At 41.5% G+C, this 19,932-nt stretch overlaps 1 protein-coding gene across 2 annotated transcripts in view; it reads right to left on the minus strand.

Moving 5' to 3' along the window:
* The window catches only part of PDGFRL (platelet derived growth factor receptor like), an 83,946-nt gene that overhangs the window by 52,833 nt on the left and 11,181 nt on the right, over positions 1 to 19,932 (minus strand). For both annotated transcript variants that reach the window (XR_001941148.1, XM_018554804.1), the window contains exon 2: positions 15,892 to 16,183. Coding sequence is in view for 1 of the 2 variants with exons in the window: in XM_018554804.1 (XP_018410306.1) it covers positions 15,892 to 16,183 (292 nt within the window). In the remaining variant the exon portion in view is untranslated. The remainder of the gene's footprint in view (positions 1 to 15,891; positions 16,184 to 19,932) is intronic.

A 19,932-nucleotide genomic window follows, 5' to 3' on the forward strand; every position in this document is an offset into this window, starting at 1 on the left:
GCCCCCCGCCCCCCCCCACACGCTGCCCGCCGCAAGTGAATCCCGGACAGGTGGCAACCGTATCCAGGGATCAGGTGAGTATAAAAAAAAAAATTATTATGTTCCCGGGGACATGATTTGTCCGGGCATGGTCTCCTTAATCCGGGGACTGTCCCTGGATATCCGGGACGAATGGTCACCCTAGGTAAGGCAGGTATCACAGTGGAGAATTATGTGCGCTCCAGTGTCCCTAGGGAATCCCTGGTAGTAGCCAGATCAACATGGGTGAGGTCCTTTTTAGAAAACCAGTAGAATCCAGTAGCAATCAGTAGCACATGGTAGCCCAGAGAGACATGGCCCTCAGGCCTGGGCAGAAGCCCAGCACCCAGTAACAGGTAACATCCTACAGGTAACAGACTACAACCGCCTCTCTGACAGCATTCTCAGGAGTTTTTTGACAGCTAGGGCCAACCCACCCTCAACAATTGGCTAACCAACCAACATGAAGGCTAACCATAATGTATCCTTCACACAGCCCTCTGAAGATTTCAACGCAGTCTGGCAGAAACATCATAGACAGCCACTGAGAACACCCTACTGGCAAAATCAGAGCACTACAGTAAAACCAAAAATTGCAGTGCAGGTTTACGCAGGCCTTAGGGAACACATGCATACATTTATATATTATATCTAGAGGTATGCAGCTGACACAGGTGCTTTGAGGTGTGAGTGCAGTGTTAGGACACTATAAATGGAGTAAACTGATCATGGTAAGGGATGTAGAAATGTTTTGTTGTATTGTTTCTTTAAATCCCATTTATTGATAACTAGTGTATGGCCATGAGCAGTTGTGTGAATGTGCCCTACATCATGCATGCAAAAAATGTAAGTGATCTGTGCGATAAAACCTTTATTTAATTAAAAGTATAATATTTACTCATTGAAACTAGTACATACTGCACGGTAATACAAGCACAAGCCTAATGCATCTGTGAGCTGATAACTTAATATCTCACTATTGTACTTAGTCATTATAAAAGTTGTGTTAAGTAATGTATGGTTTATTTAATCATTTTCAGCATGAGGACTTACAAAGAGCATTTTTGGCTGACTATTCTGGTTCTGTTTAAGCTGTGTCCTAAGAGACCAAAATATGACTGTTACGGATTTGACCATGTACCTTGTAATATGTTTGTTACCAAGAAGCAGAAACATGTAACTGCTGTTGGTTTTATATCAGTGCAGGCCAGCATATGTGAAGTCACATTATTTAATGGAGCTTCCAGTGATAACAGCCCGATTTTCTTATCTGGAGCTTCTGGGCAGAAACAAAGTGGAAACTTAGAGTGACACTAAACTTAGGAGATAAATCTCAAAAATGCAATTAAATATCTTAAATATTAACAAAAAATGTATCTTGTTTGTGCATCACTCGGCTGTAGATCCTCAAATCATCTCTGAATTGGTGCTGACACTGTCCTTCCTTCTGGAGGGTGGCTACTTATGTTCCCCATGGTCCCTGTGTGTGGTGTAAAGTAGCCACCGCTCCAAGCTCGCTCCCATGATAGACTACAAACTAATGTTTCGTTTACTTATTTGTATTGAGATTGTAGTCCATCATGGGAGTGAGCTTTGAGCAGTGGCTACTTCCAGGGGCTCCCATAGTGGACTACAATTTCAATACAAATCAGTAAACTAAACGTAAGATTGAAGTCCATCTTGGGAGCACCTGCAGGTGTGCTCCAGTATCATCTGCAGGTGTGTTCCAGTATGATCAATGTGTTCCAGTATCACTAGACGACAGACAAAACGTAGAGGGTTGAATGGGGGGGGGGGGGTTGTTGAGGTGTGGGTGGTCTAAGGTCCTGTGAGTCATAACATCCTACAGAGTGTATAGGACATGAGGACACCAAGGGACATTACATCACTGGAGCGGAGGAGGAGGGAGGCAGAAGGGACTGGTCTAGCAGCCAGCCAGCTGTGAGGTTCAGGTGAGTATATCTCTGTTATCTTCGTCCCTAGACAAAAACAAGCACTTAACCCTTGCAGTGCAGGGGTAGACCCATCCATGCCACACATCAGGAGCTTTTTGCTGCTATAGATTGCATAGCAATAATTAACGCAAAACTATGGTCTATATTTAAAAAACTGCAAGCAGGAATTGTTTTACAATTTTTATTACAGAAGAGAATTACTATGTTTATTCTGCAATGAAGGCTTCTTACCTTCTTCCTCACAACCTTCACTATACACATACAAAGCTCAGTGTACAAACCAGGCATCTTTCATCATCCAATGCCGGCCAATCAAGGTGGTCATGGCCACGGGCCCCAAACCCGTAAGAAACCAGGGAGAAGATGTTGGCGCCAGCAAGGGAGTTGGAGCAGATGTAAGTACAGGCAGAGTTGAGTTCCACTTTAAGTTATACAGATTTTACTTTCTGACTTCATTACAATTGCAGTGTTTCCTAGAGAGCATTAGCAGTTAATTGCCTAATTTACCATGCTCTCTATATTTGTTCTTTAATTCATGAAAGCCCGTCATATCATTTACAGATATTGGTTTCAAAATAAAAGAAAATACGAAATTCCAGGAATCAAGGAAATTGGAAATTCAAACTCCTCACCAGATGGTGCAGAACCCCCCAACATCTACATGCTATGTTACCATCAGTTCCTAACTCTTGCTGCCGTTGTGGGAGCGCACCTGGGGACCTAATTCATGTTTCCTGGTCCTGCCCTTCCCTCTCTTCTTTCTGGTCCTCGATTCATAACCTTGTACAGAAGTTTACGGACTTGGAGGCCCCTATAGACCCGGCCTTTCTTCTACTACACTGTAACTCCATCTCCCGGAAGCAGTACAAGAAATCCCTACTACCTGACCTGCTTAACGTGGCAAGAAGCTGCATCCCTGAACTATGGAAGCAGACCAGACCCCCTTCGGTTTCTCTCTGGCTGAGGAAGGTCGGTGAAATTGAACGTATGGAGGATTTGATCTCCTTTGCCAGGGGCACGCACGCTCAGCATTGTACTAAATGGTTTTATTGGCAGGAATTCACTCTCTCCTCTGAATACAGCACCCTGCTGCAGGCAGGGACCGGCCCTTGAGTAGTGCTGGAATGGCAGAGGGAGCCTCCCTACCTTCCAACCCCCTTTCCTCTTTCCCCGTTTCCCCATCCCCCCCACCCCCACTTACTGTTCCCCTCTTTTTGTCTTTTTGATTCTACTAATCTCTCTTTCAATCTGATTTCCTCTCCCTGTGTAGGGTAGACCCGATGGTCTTCATTATATGTAACATAACACATTGTTGCTACCTGTATTCATGACATAGATATGCTGCGAATTTATCTCCTTGTATCGTCAGGAATACCACATGATGTTGTTTTGCTCACTGACTCCTGGACCCCTACATATTGGGACCTTCTTTTTTCATTGATGTTTTTGAAGCTGTCATACCTTCTTCTTTGTAATTGTTCTTAACAATGTTTTTTGTATACAAAAAGTTAAAAATTTTCAAAATAAAGAATTTATAAAAAAAAAATAGAAGTTTGCAACATATAATTTAATAATTGGACCTCCATGAATAGCTTTTTTTTGTTTTTGGATAGAGTATGGACAGATAAGAACCTCTGTCAGACATTAATTTGTGTTTGTGTCCCCATTTGGAAAATCTCAATTTCCCTCCTTTTCCCAGTAACACCTAATCATAGCAAGCAATCAGATTACTTTTTAGTGTATCAGATTTCGTCAGATTTCCCTTTAGTGTAATTAATTTGAATTGATCCATTCTTGTGCATTGCTATACTGTAGGTTTCTGCCATTTACATATTGCTCTCTTAAAACTATCTACTGCTGTGACTACTCTTAATAGCCTTTGCCGAGCAATCGTTTAAGATCTGCACAGGCACCTCTGCAGTTTACTGTCACTGTTAGTTCTTAAATATTTTGTACAAACCTAGAGTACAATAGGTTACTTCATACCCATCCTGGGTGCATGTTACTTTGTTAACCAACGTGGGATACTTTCACTTGACTGATGCATTTCATAACTGGTTGTCACTTTCTTAAGGTATACCCCTGGCATTCATTTCCGATGAACACACACTGTTCTACATTCTGCTTACTTACATCTGCAGTATATATTTTTTAAGCATTTTGTTTTCATTTTTGAGACTAGATAATGAAAGGTGTATATGCCACAATATATATAATGAATTACAGAAGAATGTAATCATGGAATATCTAGTATATACAGTACTGTGCAAAAGTCCGCATGTAGCACTTGAGAAAAAAAGGCTGTAGCGTGAGGATGCTTTTAAAAATGATGAAATGAAATAGTTTTTATTCATCAATTACCAACCCGCAAAGTACATAATAGAAAAAAATAATTAAATTAGTATTTGGGGTGTCCACCCTTTACCTTTAAGCCTTTAAAACAGCATTAATTTGCCCATGTATACTTGCACATATAAGGTTTTTGCAGACATATTGTCTACTGCATAATAAAACAATTATACTAGTGATCAACAAGATAACATGTAGGTTAAATTACAATCATCAAATCAAACAGAATCAGCTGTATAGAAGGAATAGAATTGGGTGAGAACGTTGAGATAGCAGAAGACAGTTCAATGTAAAACATCTAATACAATGGCAAGACTGAGCACACCAACAAGACAAAGGGTGGTCTTATTCCCTCCACATGGTCTCCCACATGCAGAATTTTCAAGGAAGTCAGGTGTTTCTATATGTGTTGACTTTATGGAGAAGCACAAAGAAATAGGCAATGTTAAGGACTGAAAAAGCAGGGGTCGGCTAAGGAAACTTGCAGCAAATAAGACATGCTGACATGTTGACTTCCCTTCACAATTAGAAGATGTCCAGTGGCGCCATCAGCTCAGACATGGCAGAAACCAGTGGGACACTAATATACCCATCTAAAGTCTGGAGAAGTCTGGACATAAGTGGTTTTCATGGAAGACTAGCCTCTAAAAAGCCATACCTTTAATGTGGAAACAAAATTAAGCAACTTGTGTATGCAAGAAAAGACATTGGGGTGCAAAAAAATGTCAGCAGGTGCTCTGGACTGATGAGTCCAAATTTGAAATATTAGGCTGTAACAGAAGGCTGTTTGTACACTGAAGGCCTGGAAAGCAGTACAGAGATGAGCTTCTGCAGGCAACAGTGAAGCATGGTGTAAGTTACTTAGACATTTGGGGCTGTATTTCTGCACATGGGGTTGGGTATGTGGCCAGAGTTAATGGTCTCCTCAGTGATGAACATTACAAGCACATACCTATCCATCATGCAGTACCATCAAGGAGGCATCTGTTCCAAATTAATTCTTCAGCAGTAGAATGGCTCAAACTAGGGTTGCCACCCGTACAGGAATGACCCGGACAGTCCGGTTTTGGAATCCTGTGCCCGGATACACTCCTTTTGCAGACCCGGGCACAGGATTCAAGCCGCAGACTTGCTCACCTGACAGCTGGCTGTGAGTGGCGGCGCCGCGGCGGACGGCGACTGTGAGCGGCGGCGGACGGCGACTGTGAGCGGCGGCGGGCTGTGAGTGGCGGAGGGCGGCCGGCGATGAGGTGTCAGCGGCGGCAGTGGATGAAGTGTCGGCGACGGCCGATCAGCTGTCACCGGCGCGCGATCAGCTGTCATCGAGGCTGCAGCCGGGCGGCGCTGTCTTCACACACTCCCTCCCTCTCTCTGGTGTTCTCGGCTAGGGAGAGGAAGTGACATCAGAGAGAGAGAGAGGGAGCGAGGGAGAAATCATTCTCCGGCAGCCTGCGCGTGGGGACTGGACTCTGAAGCGGCTTCTTCTTCTTCTCGCCTGGGACTTCTGCGACCAACGCCGTCCTTCTCCACACCTGGACCTCTGGACGTCTAAAAAAGGTATTTAAAACATTTAAAGTGTTTAATAAAAAATATTAATTGAAAAGGGAGGGGGGGGCGGGCGCGTCGCTTGTTAAGGCCGTGTTCACACCGAAAGTGTGTGCGTTCCAGAGCGGTAGCTGCTGGAACGCACCACGATCGCTGTGAAACTTCCCCCCCCCCGCTTTTAGGGGCGTGAGGGGGCGTTGCATTGCATTGTATTCATTGGCACCACTTCCACACCCGCAGTGCGATCGAACGCTTGGCAAAACTTTGCCAGCGTTCTGTTCCACTACAAACGCAAAAATTGGGCTTGCCCTATTTTTTTCATTTGCAGTTAAACGGAACCCTTGCACACTTTTGCCACACGTCTGATCGCACTGCGGGCGGGGGGGGGCGTGGAAGTGGTGCCAATTAATACAATGCAACGCTACGCCCCTAAACGCGGGGGGAAGTTTAACAGCGATCATGGTGCGTTCCAGCAGCTACCGCTCTGGAACGTACACGCTTTCGGTGTGAACAAGGCCTTAGTATTGCACATAAATTATGCCCCCATTAAAAAATGCCACAGGTAACCAGTGACATGTTTTGTGGGGGCGTCTTTTATATGCAATAGTACATATCATCCAAAACAAGCGTCCAGATTTCATGTTAGTACAAAATCCATTTTATTGATAGTTGTCGCTCAATCGACAAGCGCTTTTGGGGCCGTGCAGGGTCCCCTTCATCAGGCTCAGAAATGCGATTGTCGTTTGAATGACAACTATCAATACAATGGATTTGCACTATAGATGTACCGATACTGATACTAATGTCGGTGCAGATACTGGGTATTTGGGCGGGTACTGGTACTCGTCCAAATGTTTCCGATACATTCCCCAATACCGGAACTTCCGGTCAGAGGGAGATTTGCCTTTGACCGGCAGTGCCAAGGGAGCATACAGCCGACTTCCTTCCCAATCAGAAAGCCGGGTGGTGGGTTATGGCCCGTCTCCTGGCTTCCTGGTTGACTAGGAAGCCTGTTTCACTTGTTGCTAGGCAGTCTGGCTTCCTAATCAATCAGGAAGCTGGGCATCCCGGCCTCCTGCTCAGTCAGGAAGCCACGCTGCCTAGAAACATACATCCCAAATTATTACTGTGGCGGAAAACTAAGTCTCTGCAAGACTTCACAGTGTATAAAGCTGCCTTCCTAAAATATAATTCCTCCCTCTGTGCTGCCAAACAGACTTATTTTGTCACTCTCATTAACACACTCTCATCCAGACCTCGTCAACTCTTTTCTACTTTTAACTCTCTATTATGTCCTCCACCACCACCACCCACTAACTCACTCACTGCCCAGTACATTGCCATTCATTTCAAAAACAAAATAGATACAATTCGGGATCATATCGCCACTGTCCAATCAACTTCCGCTAATAATGTACCAGGCCCACCATCACACTTGATACTTTCCTCTTTTGACCCTGTCACCACAGAGGAGGTTACAAAACTTTTCTCTGACACCCACCTCACCACCTGCCTCCTGGACCCAGTTCCCTCATCACTACTTTGGTCACCCTCTTACTCTATACCACGCTCTCTTACTCACATTTTCAATCTTTCCCTCTCTACTGGCATTTTTCCCTCCCCCTCTAAAGCATGCACTGGTCACCCCAATACCCCAAAAACCCTCACTGGACCCTTCCAACCTCAACAATCTCAGGCCAATCTCCTTACTACCATTCACCTCCAAACTCCTAGAATGCCTTATCTACAGCCGCCTGAGCTGCCACCTCGCTGATAACACCTTCTGGACCCCTTACAGTCGGGCTTTCGCCCTCAACACTCCACTGAAACTGCCCTCTAATTACTAAGGACTTAGTAACTGCTAAAAACAATGGCCACTACTCCTTACTCTTGCTATTAGACCTTTCTGCTGCTTTTGACACTGTGAACCACCTGCTCCTCCTCAAAAAACTCCACTCGCTTGGCCTACATGACTCTGCTCTCTCATGATTCTCCTCCTACCTATCTAAGCACTCCTTTTGAGTCCCCTACAAATCTAACTCCTCCTCTTCTCTTCCTCTTTCTGTAGCGGTCCCCCAAGGCTGTGTCCTTGGACCCCTTCTCTTCTCTATCTACACCTCCTCCCTTTGTCAGTTAATAACCTCACATGGCTTCCAACACCATCTCTATGCCGCTGACACTCAAATGTATCTTTCTACTCCACAACTCACCCCCTCAGTGTCCTTCCGTGTCACTAATCTACTAACTGACATATCAGTCTGGATGTCACAATACTTCTTAAAACTCAACCTTTCAAAAACTGAGCTCATGATATTTCCTCCCGTCCGTGCACCTTCCCCCAACCTTTCCCTTCGGATTGATAACACCACTATCCATCCCTCATCCCACACAGCTACCTCCTCATGTATCACTTGCCCCTCCCTTTTAGATTGTAAGCCCCCACGGGCAGGGCCCTTCTTATCCAACTTGTCTTGAATTGTATCGTGATTGTAATATCTTCTTTATATTGTAAAACGCTGTGCAAACTATTGGCGCTATATAAATCCTGTAAAATAATAATAATATAAAGGACTATCTTCATTGAGTAAAAGAACAAAAGTCTTGGAAGGGATGGTATGGCCCTACGGAGCCCTGATCTTAACATCAATAAGTCTGTCTGGGATTACAGAGAGACAACTAAGACAGCTTACAGAAGAACTATAGTTAGTTGTCCAATATATCTGGAACAGCCTAAAAAAAACTCTGTGCAAGTGTATCTAGGAGAATTAATGCTGTGTTTTCATTGTTTTTGAAAGCATACTCTCATACTGTATACATTTACATACAGACTAAACCTTTTTTTTTTACGTGGCCTATGGCTAAAGTCTTTGGCTAATCACTTTTATTACTGAAGCCCTGACCTGCTAACTCTACTCTATTACCTGCTATTAGCTGACTGGGATCAAAGACAGCAGCAGCACTCTCTCAGTAAGAGCAATGATAGAACAGAAGTGCATTAGAGTGTATTAGAGTGCAGACTCCAATAGAGGAACCTGAGAGGCAAGCATGGTGTGCTTTTTCTTCCCCCATTTCAGGTACAGGTTCTAGAAAATAAAATAAATAATGCATACCACAGAATATGAAACAAGGTAAATGAATTGGCACTGTAGGGGGCAGGTGGTTCTAGATTGCTTCATGGCTTTATTACTCTCTAGTATGTATAACATTTTCCCTTTATCTTATTTACATAAGTACTTGAACTCTCAATTTTTACTGAGCCCTATACTTCAGATGTTTACTTTGAGTTGTAAGACTCTGGTCTTTTCCATTTGGAGTGTATGATACTTTCCCTAACAGTGCTGGCTGTTATTTACATATTTTTTGGATTTCCTCAGTGCTTTTTATATGTGTTTTTAATGGATCTATGTTTAGTGTTAACTGAGTCTTGCTATCTTTATACCAACATGAGGTTTCATGGAATATACATATTTATATTGATTAAAGTGTATTGATATACCCAAATCTAAAAATAGGGTCCATAGTTGAGTTGTACTGTATGTCTAGACCACCTTGTTCCATGCAGGCTGAATTATGAGCACATAACTAACTAGCCATAGACCGACCTTTCTCAAACAGGGTGCCGTGACACCCTGATGTGCCTTCTGGCTGCTTTAGGGTGCCTCAAAATTTTGTGGTAGTGGGACTGTGATAGTGAAGGGGGGGGGGATGAAGATTGATGTGAAGGGGCATCCTGATGTAAAGTGGGAACTCGAATGTGAAATGGGGGGCTCTGATATGAAAGAGGCGCTTCTGATGTGAAAGGGGAGGTACTCATGTAAAAGGTGACTGATGTGAAGGGGGGAATCTTGATTTGAAGGGGGCACTTTGATGTGAAGGGGAAACCCACTTTTTTGTGTGTTCTTGCATGCTGTCTCCCTTAAAATCTATGACATTTTAGACAGGGGTGCCTCAAGATTTTGCATACTTTCAAAGGGTGCCATGACTGAAAGAAAGGTTGAGAAACACTGGTTTAGACTAGCAAATAGCTAGAAGCTCTAAAATAATACCACAGTCTTTCTGTCCATACTATTGGATAGCTAGATAAGAAGAGAGATTATACGTACCATATAAATCTGTTTTCTAATAAAATAAAGCCTATCCAAGCTTACACATTTGGCAGTACAGTCTCAACACAGTTTTGCCAGCAAAAACACATTCCTGTAAAAAACCTTCTTTATATTTAAATGCTACTTCAATGAAAATTTCTGATAAGCGACCATTCTCCTGAAATCATTGTTCAAAATAATGAAATGCCAGTAGGTGGAAATTATGGAATATTCTACTTTTTGATGAAGACATATCTGTCAACTTTTGTAATAGTAAAAACTTCAAACAATCATTTGCTGCTGGCAGAAGGTTTCTGCCCCCCACAAAAATCACATCTTGGGCTACTAAAATGTATACATAGCTGTTGCACTGGTTAAATCAGACCTTTAGGATTTTTTTTTAATACCTGCAGTGTTAAAAAATGTTAAGTCACATGGAGGTGTATACCACTTTAACTATTGCTGTGCGTTTTTAATATGTACACCAGCCTTTCTAAACCAGGGTGCTGTTCCTTGGGGTTGCCTCGAAAATTTTCCCACAGTATCCTGCCTTTTCATGGTGCAAGTGAGTTGGCCGACATCACCATAAAAACAAATTGCACTAATACAGGGAGGGTGGGATCCATTCAGAAATGGATGGAAGTTCGCCTCTGTCCAGGCCTGCTCTACCTCCCACTCCCTGCCATGCTCCTGCTGTAAAGGGGAGAATCTGATGGGAAGTGGGGCTTCTGATGTGAAGGGGGGCTTCTGATGTTATGAGGGCTCCTCATGTGAAGGGCGGTTTTCTCATGTGAAGAGGGGCATTCTGATATGAAAGTGAAGGACTCTGATGTAAAATTAGGGGGTTCTGATGTAAAGGGTACTTCTCATGTTTAGGTGGCTCCTATTGTGAGAGAGGATGTAAAAAAGAGGGGGATTCCTAATGTGGAAGGGGGGACTCTGATATGAAAGGGGGGATTCTCATCTGAAAGGGGAGGCTCTTATGTGAAGGGGCTCCAAATGTGAAGGAGGGACTTTGATGTGAAGAGGTAACTCCTTTTTGTGTGTTTTTGTGTAGGGTCCCCCCTTTAAGCCCATACCAGACCCCTATCTCAGATAGGGGTCCAGTATGGATTTTCTAGGCCCATGCATCTTTTTTTACATTTACGCTTTTTACATTTTAGACTGGGGTGCCTCAAGATTTTGCATTTTTATTAATTGTGCCGTGACAGATAAAAGCTGGTTTACACTTTCATTTAGGCTGGATAGTATAGCTCTCAATATACGTCTGGTGCTGCAATATGAGGGCCGCTGCTCTGATATATAGAAGCCACACTGTCCTTTATCTGCCCCTCCTTTCCCCTTGTACATTTACAGTACACCAAGTGTTCTGTGAATGGGCAAGGGGTGAGAGGGCCAAGCAAACCACACTGTGGCTTCCATGTATGAATGCCACAGCTCTCATAGTTGCAACAGGTTGGAAGTATAGTGAGAGCTATACTATCCAGCATCAATGAATGAGCACTGTGGTAAAGCATACAGTACTTCATGCTTTACTGCAGTGCACAAAATTAATGGCTGTGGTAACACAGCACACCTCAACACAAGATAAAGTGCATTACAGAACATGCATTACTGCAGCACAACATAGTGTAAAGAGTTCCTTATAATAGAGTAAGCAAACTCTAATGGATCAGCACCATGTAAAATACTTTGTTTTAATCCTTTGTTGCTTTTTTGCTGCTGCTTCTTGTCCACATGCAAACACTCCAGCTGCATGGCATTTGTAGCTTTCACTTTCAGTAAGTTTTTGTTACATTTTTATAATCAAAAGGAACAAAGATAACTACCCACAAAGGGGTCCAAAACAAAAAAAAGCACAACTCACAGAACAGTAGCCCATATAAAAACAAAGTTAGTACACAATACACCAGTCCATAAACAGCATTTGTAGCTTCCATGATGGTGACACGCAACGGAGCCATGGGTGTCAACACAGGAGCACAACTAGGAGACAGGGACAGAGCATCGTCACACTATAACAGGAAGTGCTTTAATATTGGCCTTCATGTCAGGATCACCAGCTATTATTTTAATGAAAGCCCAAGATTAAAAGATCTGAAAATGACTTTGAATTTACATGAGCATGTTAAAGCTTAGGGGATTTTAGTAATTAGGTCTGCATGTACAGTACTTTAAGCACATACAGAGTATAAAAGGAAAAATAAACTTCACATTTCACACTACACGCGTCTGTTGTAAATTGCTCCCACTATTTTGTAATGCCAAGAAACTTTGTGTCAGCTGTGAATCAAAATACCATTTTACAGTTAGATGGGCCATAAGAAAACAGAGCACAAATTAAATTACTTCTAAGAAAAATTGACCAGAGGGAAGGGTGAAAATGTGGAATTCCAGAAATGCTAAGATCTTATAATGACATGTGGTGAACTTGCCTGCTCAGCATTCAAAAAAACATGAAGAAATTTGTTAAAAATACATGTTCTGGCACAATACAGAAATCTAATCACTGGGGCGTTCTTGTTTCCAGTAATATTTTACAGCAACCCACATAATGTGTTAAAATATGGGGTACATCAGGCTCCCATCAGGCAATAGAATTTGTGGTTAGTGTGTACTGTATATTTCTCTTGGAAGAAAGTATGAATACTTATGGGACATTTGCGTTCACTTGTGATATTGTAACAGGATTTCTTAAGGCCCCTGGATATCCTTTGAGCTACTGCCTCCTATGTAGCAGCACCTGGCTTTAAAAGAGAACTTTGGGCTAAAGGTTTAGGTGTAATTGTGCAGCAGGAGTATTGAGATGTAAATATTATTTAGTGTCAGCGAAATGGCACCTGAAGGTCCCAAAGTTTCCTCCGAAACTGAAAGAGCCTTTGACTTCTACAAGGGAAATTTTAATGACACACACAAGTAGACAGGAGAACAGCTGCACTACAACATGGAGGAGGAAGTTGCTCAGCATGGGATCTTTAGAGCTCTGGATCAGTGACATGATGGTAACCCAAAATTTCAGCGTAGCCCTCCTAACTTAACAAAAATGGCAACTGCACTAATCATGTTATAGCTAGGTTTTTTTTAAGTATGATGCAAATGGAAGGACATTGCACAGTACAAAAAAAAAAAAAGAAGCTAGCTTTAAATTGATTGGTGGTGTTGCCATTTCTGTTTAGCTTGCTGCATTTGGCGTGGGGACACACTAGGGTTCTTCAGCTGCCATTGGGCTGTGCTAGCCTTCTAGTGTGTACCTGTGCCTTTAAGGAGGAATGGGCTGCCTCCAGGCATGCCTGCACTCAATTTATCCTTTGCTTTATAGGCTCCAAGATGGAATTTCTCATAGATTAGAGTTAGGACCACACTACACAGAGGGGGGCCTTGACAAGGCAGTGTGGCTTCCACATACTTTGCAAATGCGCAACTAAAACCGCTGTTTTCAACGCAAATTGTTCAATAGTGTAATTTGTTTTTTGCAGGCTAGCTGGTAAGTGTACCGGGATTTTTTGGGGTTAGCCATCCTACCTTACCTGAACTAACTAAAGCTTTAGTCTGGACTTTTTGTTTTTCAGTAAATCTTTCCTGGGAAACACATGGAGTCCACCATTGCCAATACCCTTTTAAAGATGCTAGTTGTCTGGCTAGTACACTGACCAACAGGGTTCAATAAGGTTTGAGTCATTGACCTGGAACAAGATAGCATATCTGTTGGGGAAAACAAAGACATTCGTATTTGCATCCTTGTCCCATGCAAGAGGTTAAACATGGCAGACAGAAAACTAACATTGGCAGAATAAGAAGTAGCAATGACACCTTTCTTATCTCTCTCAGAAAAGGTTTCATTTGATATGTGTTGACCACAGTCCATAATTATACACGTGCTGAGAGATCATTTGTCCCTGAAAAGGAGTAGACGGAGATCAGAGGACTATCAAATAAAAATATACAACCTAGGTAACAAACTGTTCTTTGCCTATGATGCCATAAAGCTATCTACCATTGTTTATGCCCTACAAACCTTATGGTGGACTAAGTGGCAGTTGAATGACTTCTACAGAGTATTTTAGGTAAAATTAAGAGAATTACACAAATTTCTAAATGTCTCCCATGGGATCTCATGGGATCAAGCTAAGTGAATGAGTAATGCTAATTTTCATTAGTAAACCTTATCTGCCAACACCCACTTTCAGATAATAAAACTAAAACTGCAGCCCTAGTGAATGTGATTTCTGTTTGGGAAAAATCGTACATATTTTTTGTAATGTGCATTTGCTAGAAAAAGTTTTATCCGAAAATCTTTCTTTTGTAGTCGCGAACATTAATTCTTTTAAACAACTATTTATGTTATAGGAATGTATGAAAGAACAATACAAACAAAGGTTTCTGTATAATAGATGCAAGATTGGATATAAAAGTACATTCTAGTATATTTTAATATATGTGTATAACAGTTTAATTACAGTGCTCCTGTTAAAATTATAAAACCTACGTGAAATAAATCAAAATCAGAAAATCCTGCTGTATGTATAATGCCAAGAAAAATATAGAATAGTCAAACAAACAAAATAGTGATCAGCATGTGCTCCTGTGTTCAATATTATCAAGATAGAAATCCAGCCAATATAATTCATATAATTGTGCAAGTATAGCCTATAAGATATAAACGAATGCTAATATCTGTCTGTGATAATTAAATACAGGTCATAATATTGTGCAGATGTCCAACTGTGGTAACAGGTAGCAACCAAGGATCGATGTGCAAAACTCCAGTAATCTCCCAGGTGTCATAAGATGTGCAAAACAACTTCAGTAAACTCACCGTAACAAGTTGACCTTAAATCAAAAAGGTCAGAAAGCACTTTTCCCAACTTATGGCATGAAAACTCCACTCCTCCACCTATGGATCCTTAAATTTCTCTTGAATATTCCACATTAATGCAGTTAAAGGAGAAAAGAAGGAATCTCCATAGTGACCAATTTTGAGGAAGTGATGTAATGCACAGGGCAGAGTCAGTGATGTTTTCATTTTTTGGCTGCACAATCCTAGCTCCCAGAGAGACCAGGAGAGAAGGAGGAAATCAAACACATCAGCTAGTGCTAGCAATAGAACTGGAAATTGTGAGTGTGTTTTTTAATTGTTTTAATTATTAAACTGAATGGTTGTACACTATGGAGAAAATCAAACAAAAGTTCAAAAAAGCATGTATGGCCAGCTTTAGTTGCAAAACATACAATCACTCATCAATTAGGTAACATAGTTATTCAAGAATTCACAAAACTGTGAAAATTAGATACTTCACTCAGTTCCTGCACTTTTATTTTATGAACAGCACAGTGCTGTGTCTACATGCTTAGCAAGAACTGTCTTGTATATAGACTTACACTTTGCTTTCCCCAAGAGGAAGGTCAAACTATTATCTAATACACTGTTCAAAATGACTTACAATAATCTTTGCAATGACATGGAACAAAATATGAAAAACGTTGTGCAATAAAAAAACGTGAGCTCATAAATATACCATAAAAATGTACATGTAATCTCCTATTCCACATGACTAAGAATACATGTGCCTGACAACCTCTAATGATTTGCAAATTGGCAAATTATGTTTATCCCAAACCAACTCCTAGTTTTCAATAACCAAATAGTTAATTATTAATAAAATAGAGCATAAGATCAATGATGTAGAAAAACCTATATTAACCAGATTAACTATAGATCAGAATTTTGTTTTAGTATTCTCAATTATGTAAAGTTGTTTTAAAGTCTTTTTTGGCCATATCTTCTATAAATTACCCTGCCTTACTTTGAAAGCAGCCAGGAAATCCAGCCTTCATGTGTGGGCACCTGATTGATTGTTCAACATGCTGTTCACCATTGTCTTTTGTGCTTTGTACTATAATAAAGACATCAGTATTTCTAGTTCTTTTACTTTTATTACCTGAGTCTGGAGTTTTTGAATGTGTCCAGGTATTCTGGGTAGCTCCATACTATTTTGTCTCCCTTACATCTCAGCTCCATGCTCTGCCCTGCAGACATAGTGAGCATAGGTGGGGGTTTCTGGAAACGGCCTTTGTCCATGACTTGGGTCATGATGGATTGCACTTTGGTGATGGGCTCTGTGGATTCCTTTAATTTGGTAACTTTTGGTTTCAGTTTCTTTATTCCTGGTTTAATCTTATTCTCTGCTGGTTCTTTTGGCCTTTTACCTTTAGCTGCAGGTTGACCAAAAGCTACAAATACAAGTAGAGAAAAAAACTTGAATTACTATGATAAAATATAATAAAAACACATTTATTGTATATTATGTAAACAGGTGACACAGAGCAATCGTACATGAAAACACAGGTGACGGACCAAAGCATTGGTTGCTCTGCCTTGGCCAAGTTACTGAAAGCTGATTTCTCAGGGGAAAATGTGCATTTATTGCATAGATTTACTGCATATTGTTTTGTTTTTAGTTTTTTTCCCTGAGACACACTTTAAGAAACAACCCAGATATATCATGCAAACTAGAATCAGGCTCTGGGCAAATCTGCAATCACAAATGTGAAATATGAAAATTATTTTATTTAATTCTTACAATTATTATGTTTTCTAAGGTTCCTGCAATCAATCGTATGGCATGTACCAAACAACAACTATTGATATGAATGCAACCACTGTTACCAAACAGAAAGTAATAACTATGTATGGGTCCCTGCTAAATGAAAGCCTCTAGTGATGTTGTGACTGTCCCTTCCAGCATATTCATCTAAACTCCAGAACTGCAAGGGTACTAATTTGCATATACTCCAGTTATAGGGGGTCTGTGACCCCAGGCTATAACTTGCTGCTCACTTATTTCACAGCTCCAATTCTGTCAGGGAAACTTTCTTCATGAGGGTCCTCTGTAATTGTAGTAGCTATAGGTCACTGTTTTTGGGGACACTGCAGTACCGGGGCCCAGAGAACGCAGAAGGCCCAAGGTCAGGCGGCTATTTGCAGGATACTGACAACTCCACGGCTCCATACTAATGACAGTCTTTGTTCAGAGCCTGCCAACATCTTCTGTCATCAGCCATAGGGTTGTTGTCTTCACAGGAAGCATGGGAGACCAGTTCAGCATACCTGGCTGCAGAAAAGTTTACCTTAACTTTCCATATTAGCAATGTATTATATATTTATATATAACATCATCTTGTGGAGTCATCTCGTGGCCCAACGAAGTACTGATGGGGTGGTCATAATAATCTGGCCACTCAGTGTATGTGTGTGGTATATGGTATGGAAGTGTCACTATGTCACCCTGAAAAAGGGACCCTGCTTGGCCCCGAAACATTGACGTTTTATGACAGTGTGACAACGACTTCATAAATTGAACAAGGATTTATGATACTACTTCATGTGTGCTGTTGATTATCTAATCTTCACCTTGGAGTTCCTAATGGTGCCATCCGTGTTATCACTATGAGCACCACCATCTTGCAAGTTCACAAAGCTGTATGGAGTGCAGGTGACTTATATATTCAAAATGGCCAATCTAGACTTCAATGCAGAGTTTCAGCAAAGCTTGTCCCGACATGTGGGAAAGATAGGATTCACCCACTCACATTTCCCTAGTCCCAAGGCAAAGGCTTTGCCTTATTTAATCATAATCATATATGACAGTTAGCGTTGACACCGGTGCATTGCTAATAATCAACATATATTGTAGAAACAGTGATTGGACAGTACTACCACCATAAAAGACCGAGCCTAACAAAATAAAAAAATGTGCATGAGAACAAGAATAATAAGTAGGAAAGTAACTTTTAAATTCTTAAAAATTAATGTGTGTAATATATTTTCTAGGTATCACAGCTTGTGTATGATTAATTCAGTACTTATGGTCTGAACCATGTGTGTTACTTAGGTTCATGCTCATTAAATGCCTGGCAAGGCACATACCAGAAACAGCAGAAAGTAGGAAACACGTTTACTGTAAAGGGAACCCTTGAAGTTTTCCTTCATCGCTGTACTCCCAAGTATTTCTTATGAACAGATAGAACAAATGAAGCATTGCTAATCCTGTATTAGTCAGATCTGCTGCATGCTCCATCATTTTAATAGACATATATTCCAATAATGCCTTTACTATTGCTACTTACTCAAGTAGATCCTCTAATATCTGCTTTCAACTCTTACAATGTCTTTTCCTACCCTTTAGTGCCTCACTGACTTTATCTTAGCATAGCATATGAAAACACATGTCAACCAAACATTTTTTTCAATTTAGGATAGCCTAGGATAGAGTCTCTATTGAGTTCCTACTGTTGTCAGTGTCATCATTGGGGCGATTGTCCTTCAAGTGGACCTTTATGCCCTTTCACTAAACAATCACATCAGCACACAGCTCTGTATGCTGATATGAAATCATCTTACATTTATTAGTGAAGCAAACATTTTGTACTTTTAATTACAATTACTGTTTTTTCACTTCCTGTTTGAGCGAGGCACTAGTGATGTACCCCTGGACTCACAGATGCATCCTGGGAAGGCTACATCACCAATGTCTTCCTAGGAAATCTCATCTGTAAACGGCAAAATCTTGTAGGATCTCAGGGGGAAAGGCATGTTTTCCCTTCTGAGATAATGTGCACTGTCACATGTTTAAGGAGGCAGACCCAGAGTTCCAGGAAGTAAAGTAAGATGGATCACTTGCCCTTAGTGAAAATGGCCACCTGAAAAGGGGGATTGGGGAGGAAAAGAAAAATACAATATGCAAAGAATTAAAAGCCTGCAATTGCCATTAAAAACATTTCTAAAGGTGCCTTTTTAAGATGAGTAAAGTTCCTCTTTAACTTCCTGTCCCGATTACACAACTTCAGGCTTTATACACATAGGCATCAAAAGGGAACACTTGGCATGCTTTCCAGATGTAGAAAAGGTTATTGAGCCAAATGGTACAATAGACAAGGGTGCTCAGTTTCCCTATGTTCCACCATTGAAGCTTTTGTCAGGGATTTACACTGGAGTTGGTGTTTATTCACACAAATAGCCAAAAACATTTATAGAATTCTCCCTCCCATGTTTGCCTGTTCCTAGGGTGAATATTTTGCATGGCAAGTTTGTACCCACTCATATATCTATTTAGACTTCTACGTAGGTGCCAGTGTTTGATACTCCAGCGTGGGAGAGGATATGCTTGGATTTTGCCAGATTACATTTGGAATATCTCATAACCTTGCTGCAAACATCACGATGGTGACAGATAATAGACCAAGTATAGAAAACACCTAATCTAGTGTGAATATACTGTGTTAAATACCTTGTCAATAATATACAAAAGAACCTGCAATGTGGATTTATCTGAAGTTCGCCCTTTTCCCCACATATGTTGGCATTTCAAAATGTATTTACACAAGCTGTTTGGAATTAGGCAGCTCCTAAATATGTGAGAAGATCAGTAAAACGTTTACTTGGCATGCTAGACCTGCCATCAGAGGCATAACTGGAAACCTCAGGGCCCCGGTGCAAGAAACCATTAAAAAAAAAACATGAATTTGACAACTTTTTTTTTGTATTAAATAAATAGTATGTATGTTATAACTTTCAGGGCTAGTTCACACCAGCTCCAGTGCGTTCCGGCCCGATTTGGTGCTGGAACACACTAGATCGCATCCCGGCTGGCTCACTGCGTTCTGGGGTGGGAGGGGGCATGGCGGTGCATTAAAGTCAATGGCACCGCAGACGCGCCTCCCGGCCGCAGTGCGATCGCCTGCACCGGAACGCATGGCAAATCAATGCCTGCAGTTCTGGTGCGCTCAGAAAAAATAGTGCAAGCACATGGAGTTCCCTGACTGGCCACCCCCCCCCCCGCCCCCCCACTACAGCGTCTTCACCATCTTTCTGTCTAAACTGTGGTCCGCAAGTGTCAAAAACACATGAGGCAGCTGCTGGTGGCGGGCCCTCTTCTTTTTCTCTAGGCTCCCCCCAACTAGCCAAACACCGAGGCTCGGTC

The sequence above is a fragment of the Nanorana parkeri genome, unplaced genomic scaffold, assembly GCF_000935625.1.
Source record: "Nanorana parkeri isolate BGI_ZX_2015 unplaced genomic scaffold, ASM93562v1 scaffold174, whole genome shotgun sequence".
In the NCBI taxonomy this organism is placed as follows: Eukaryota; Metazoa; Chordata; class Amphibia; order Anura; family Dicroglossidae; genus Nanorana; species Nanorana parkeri.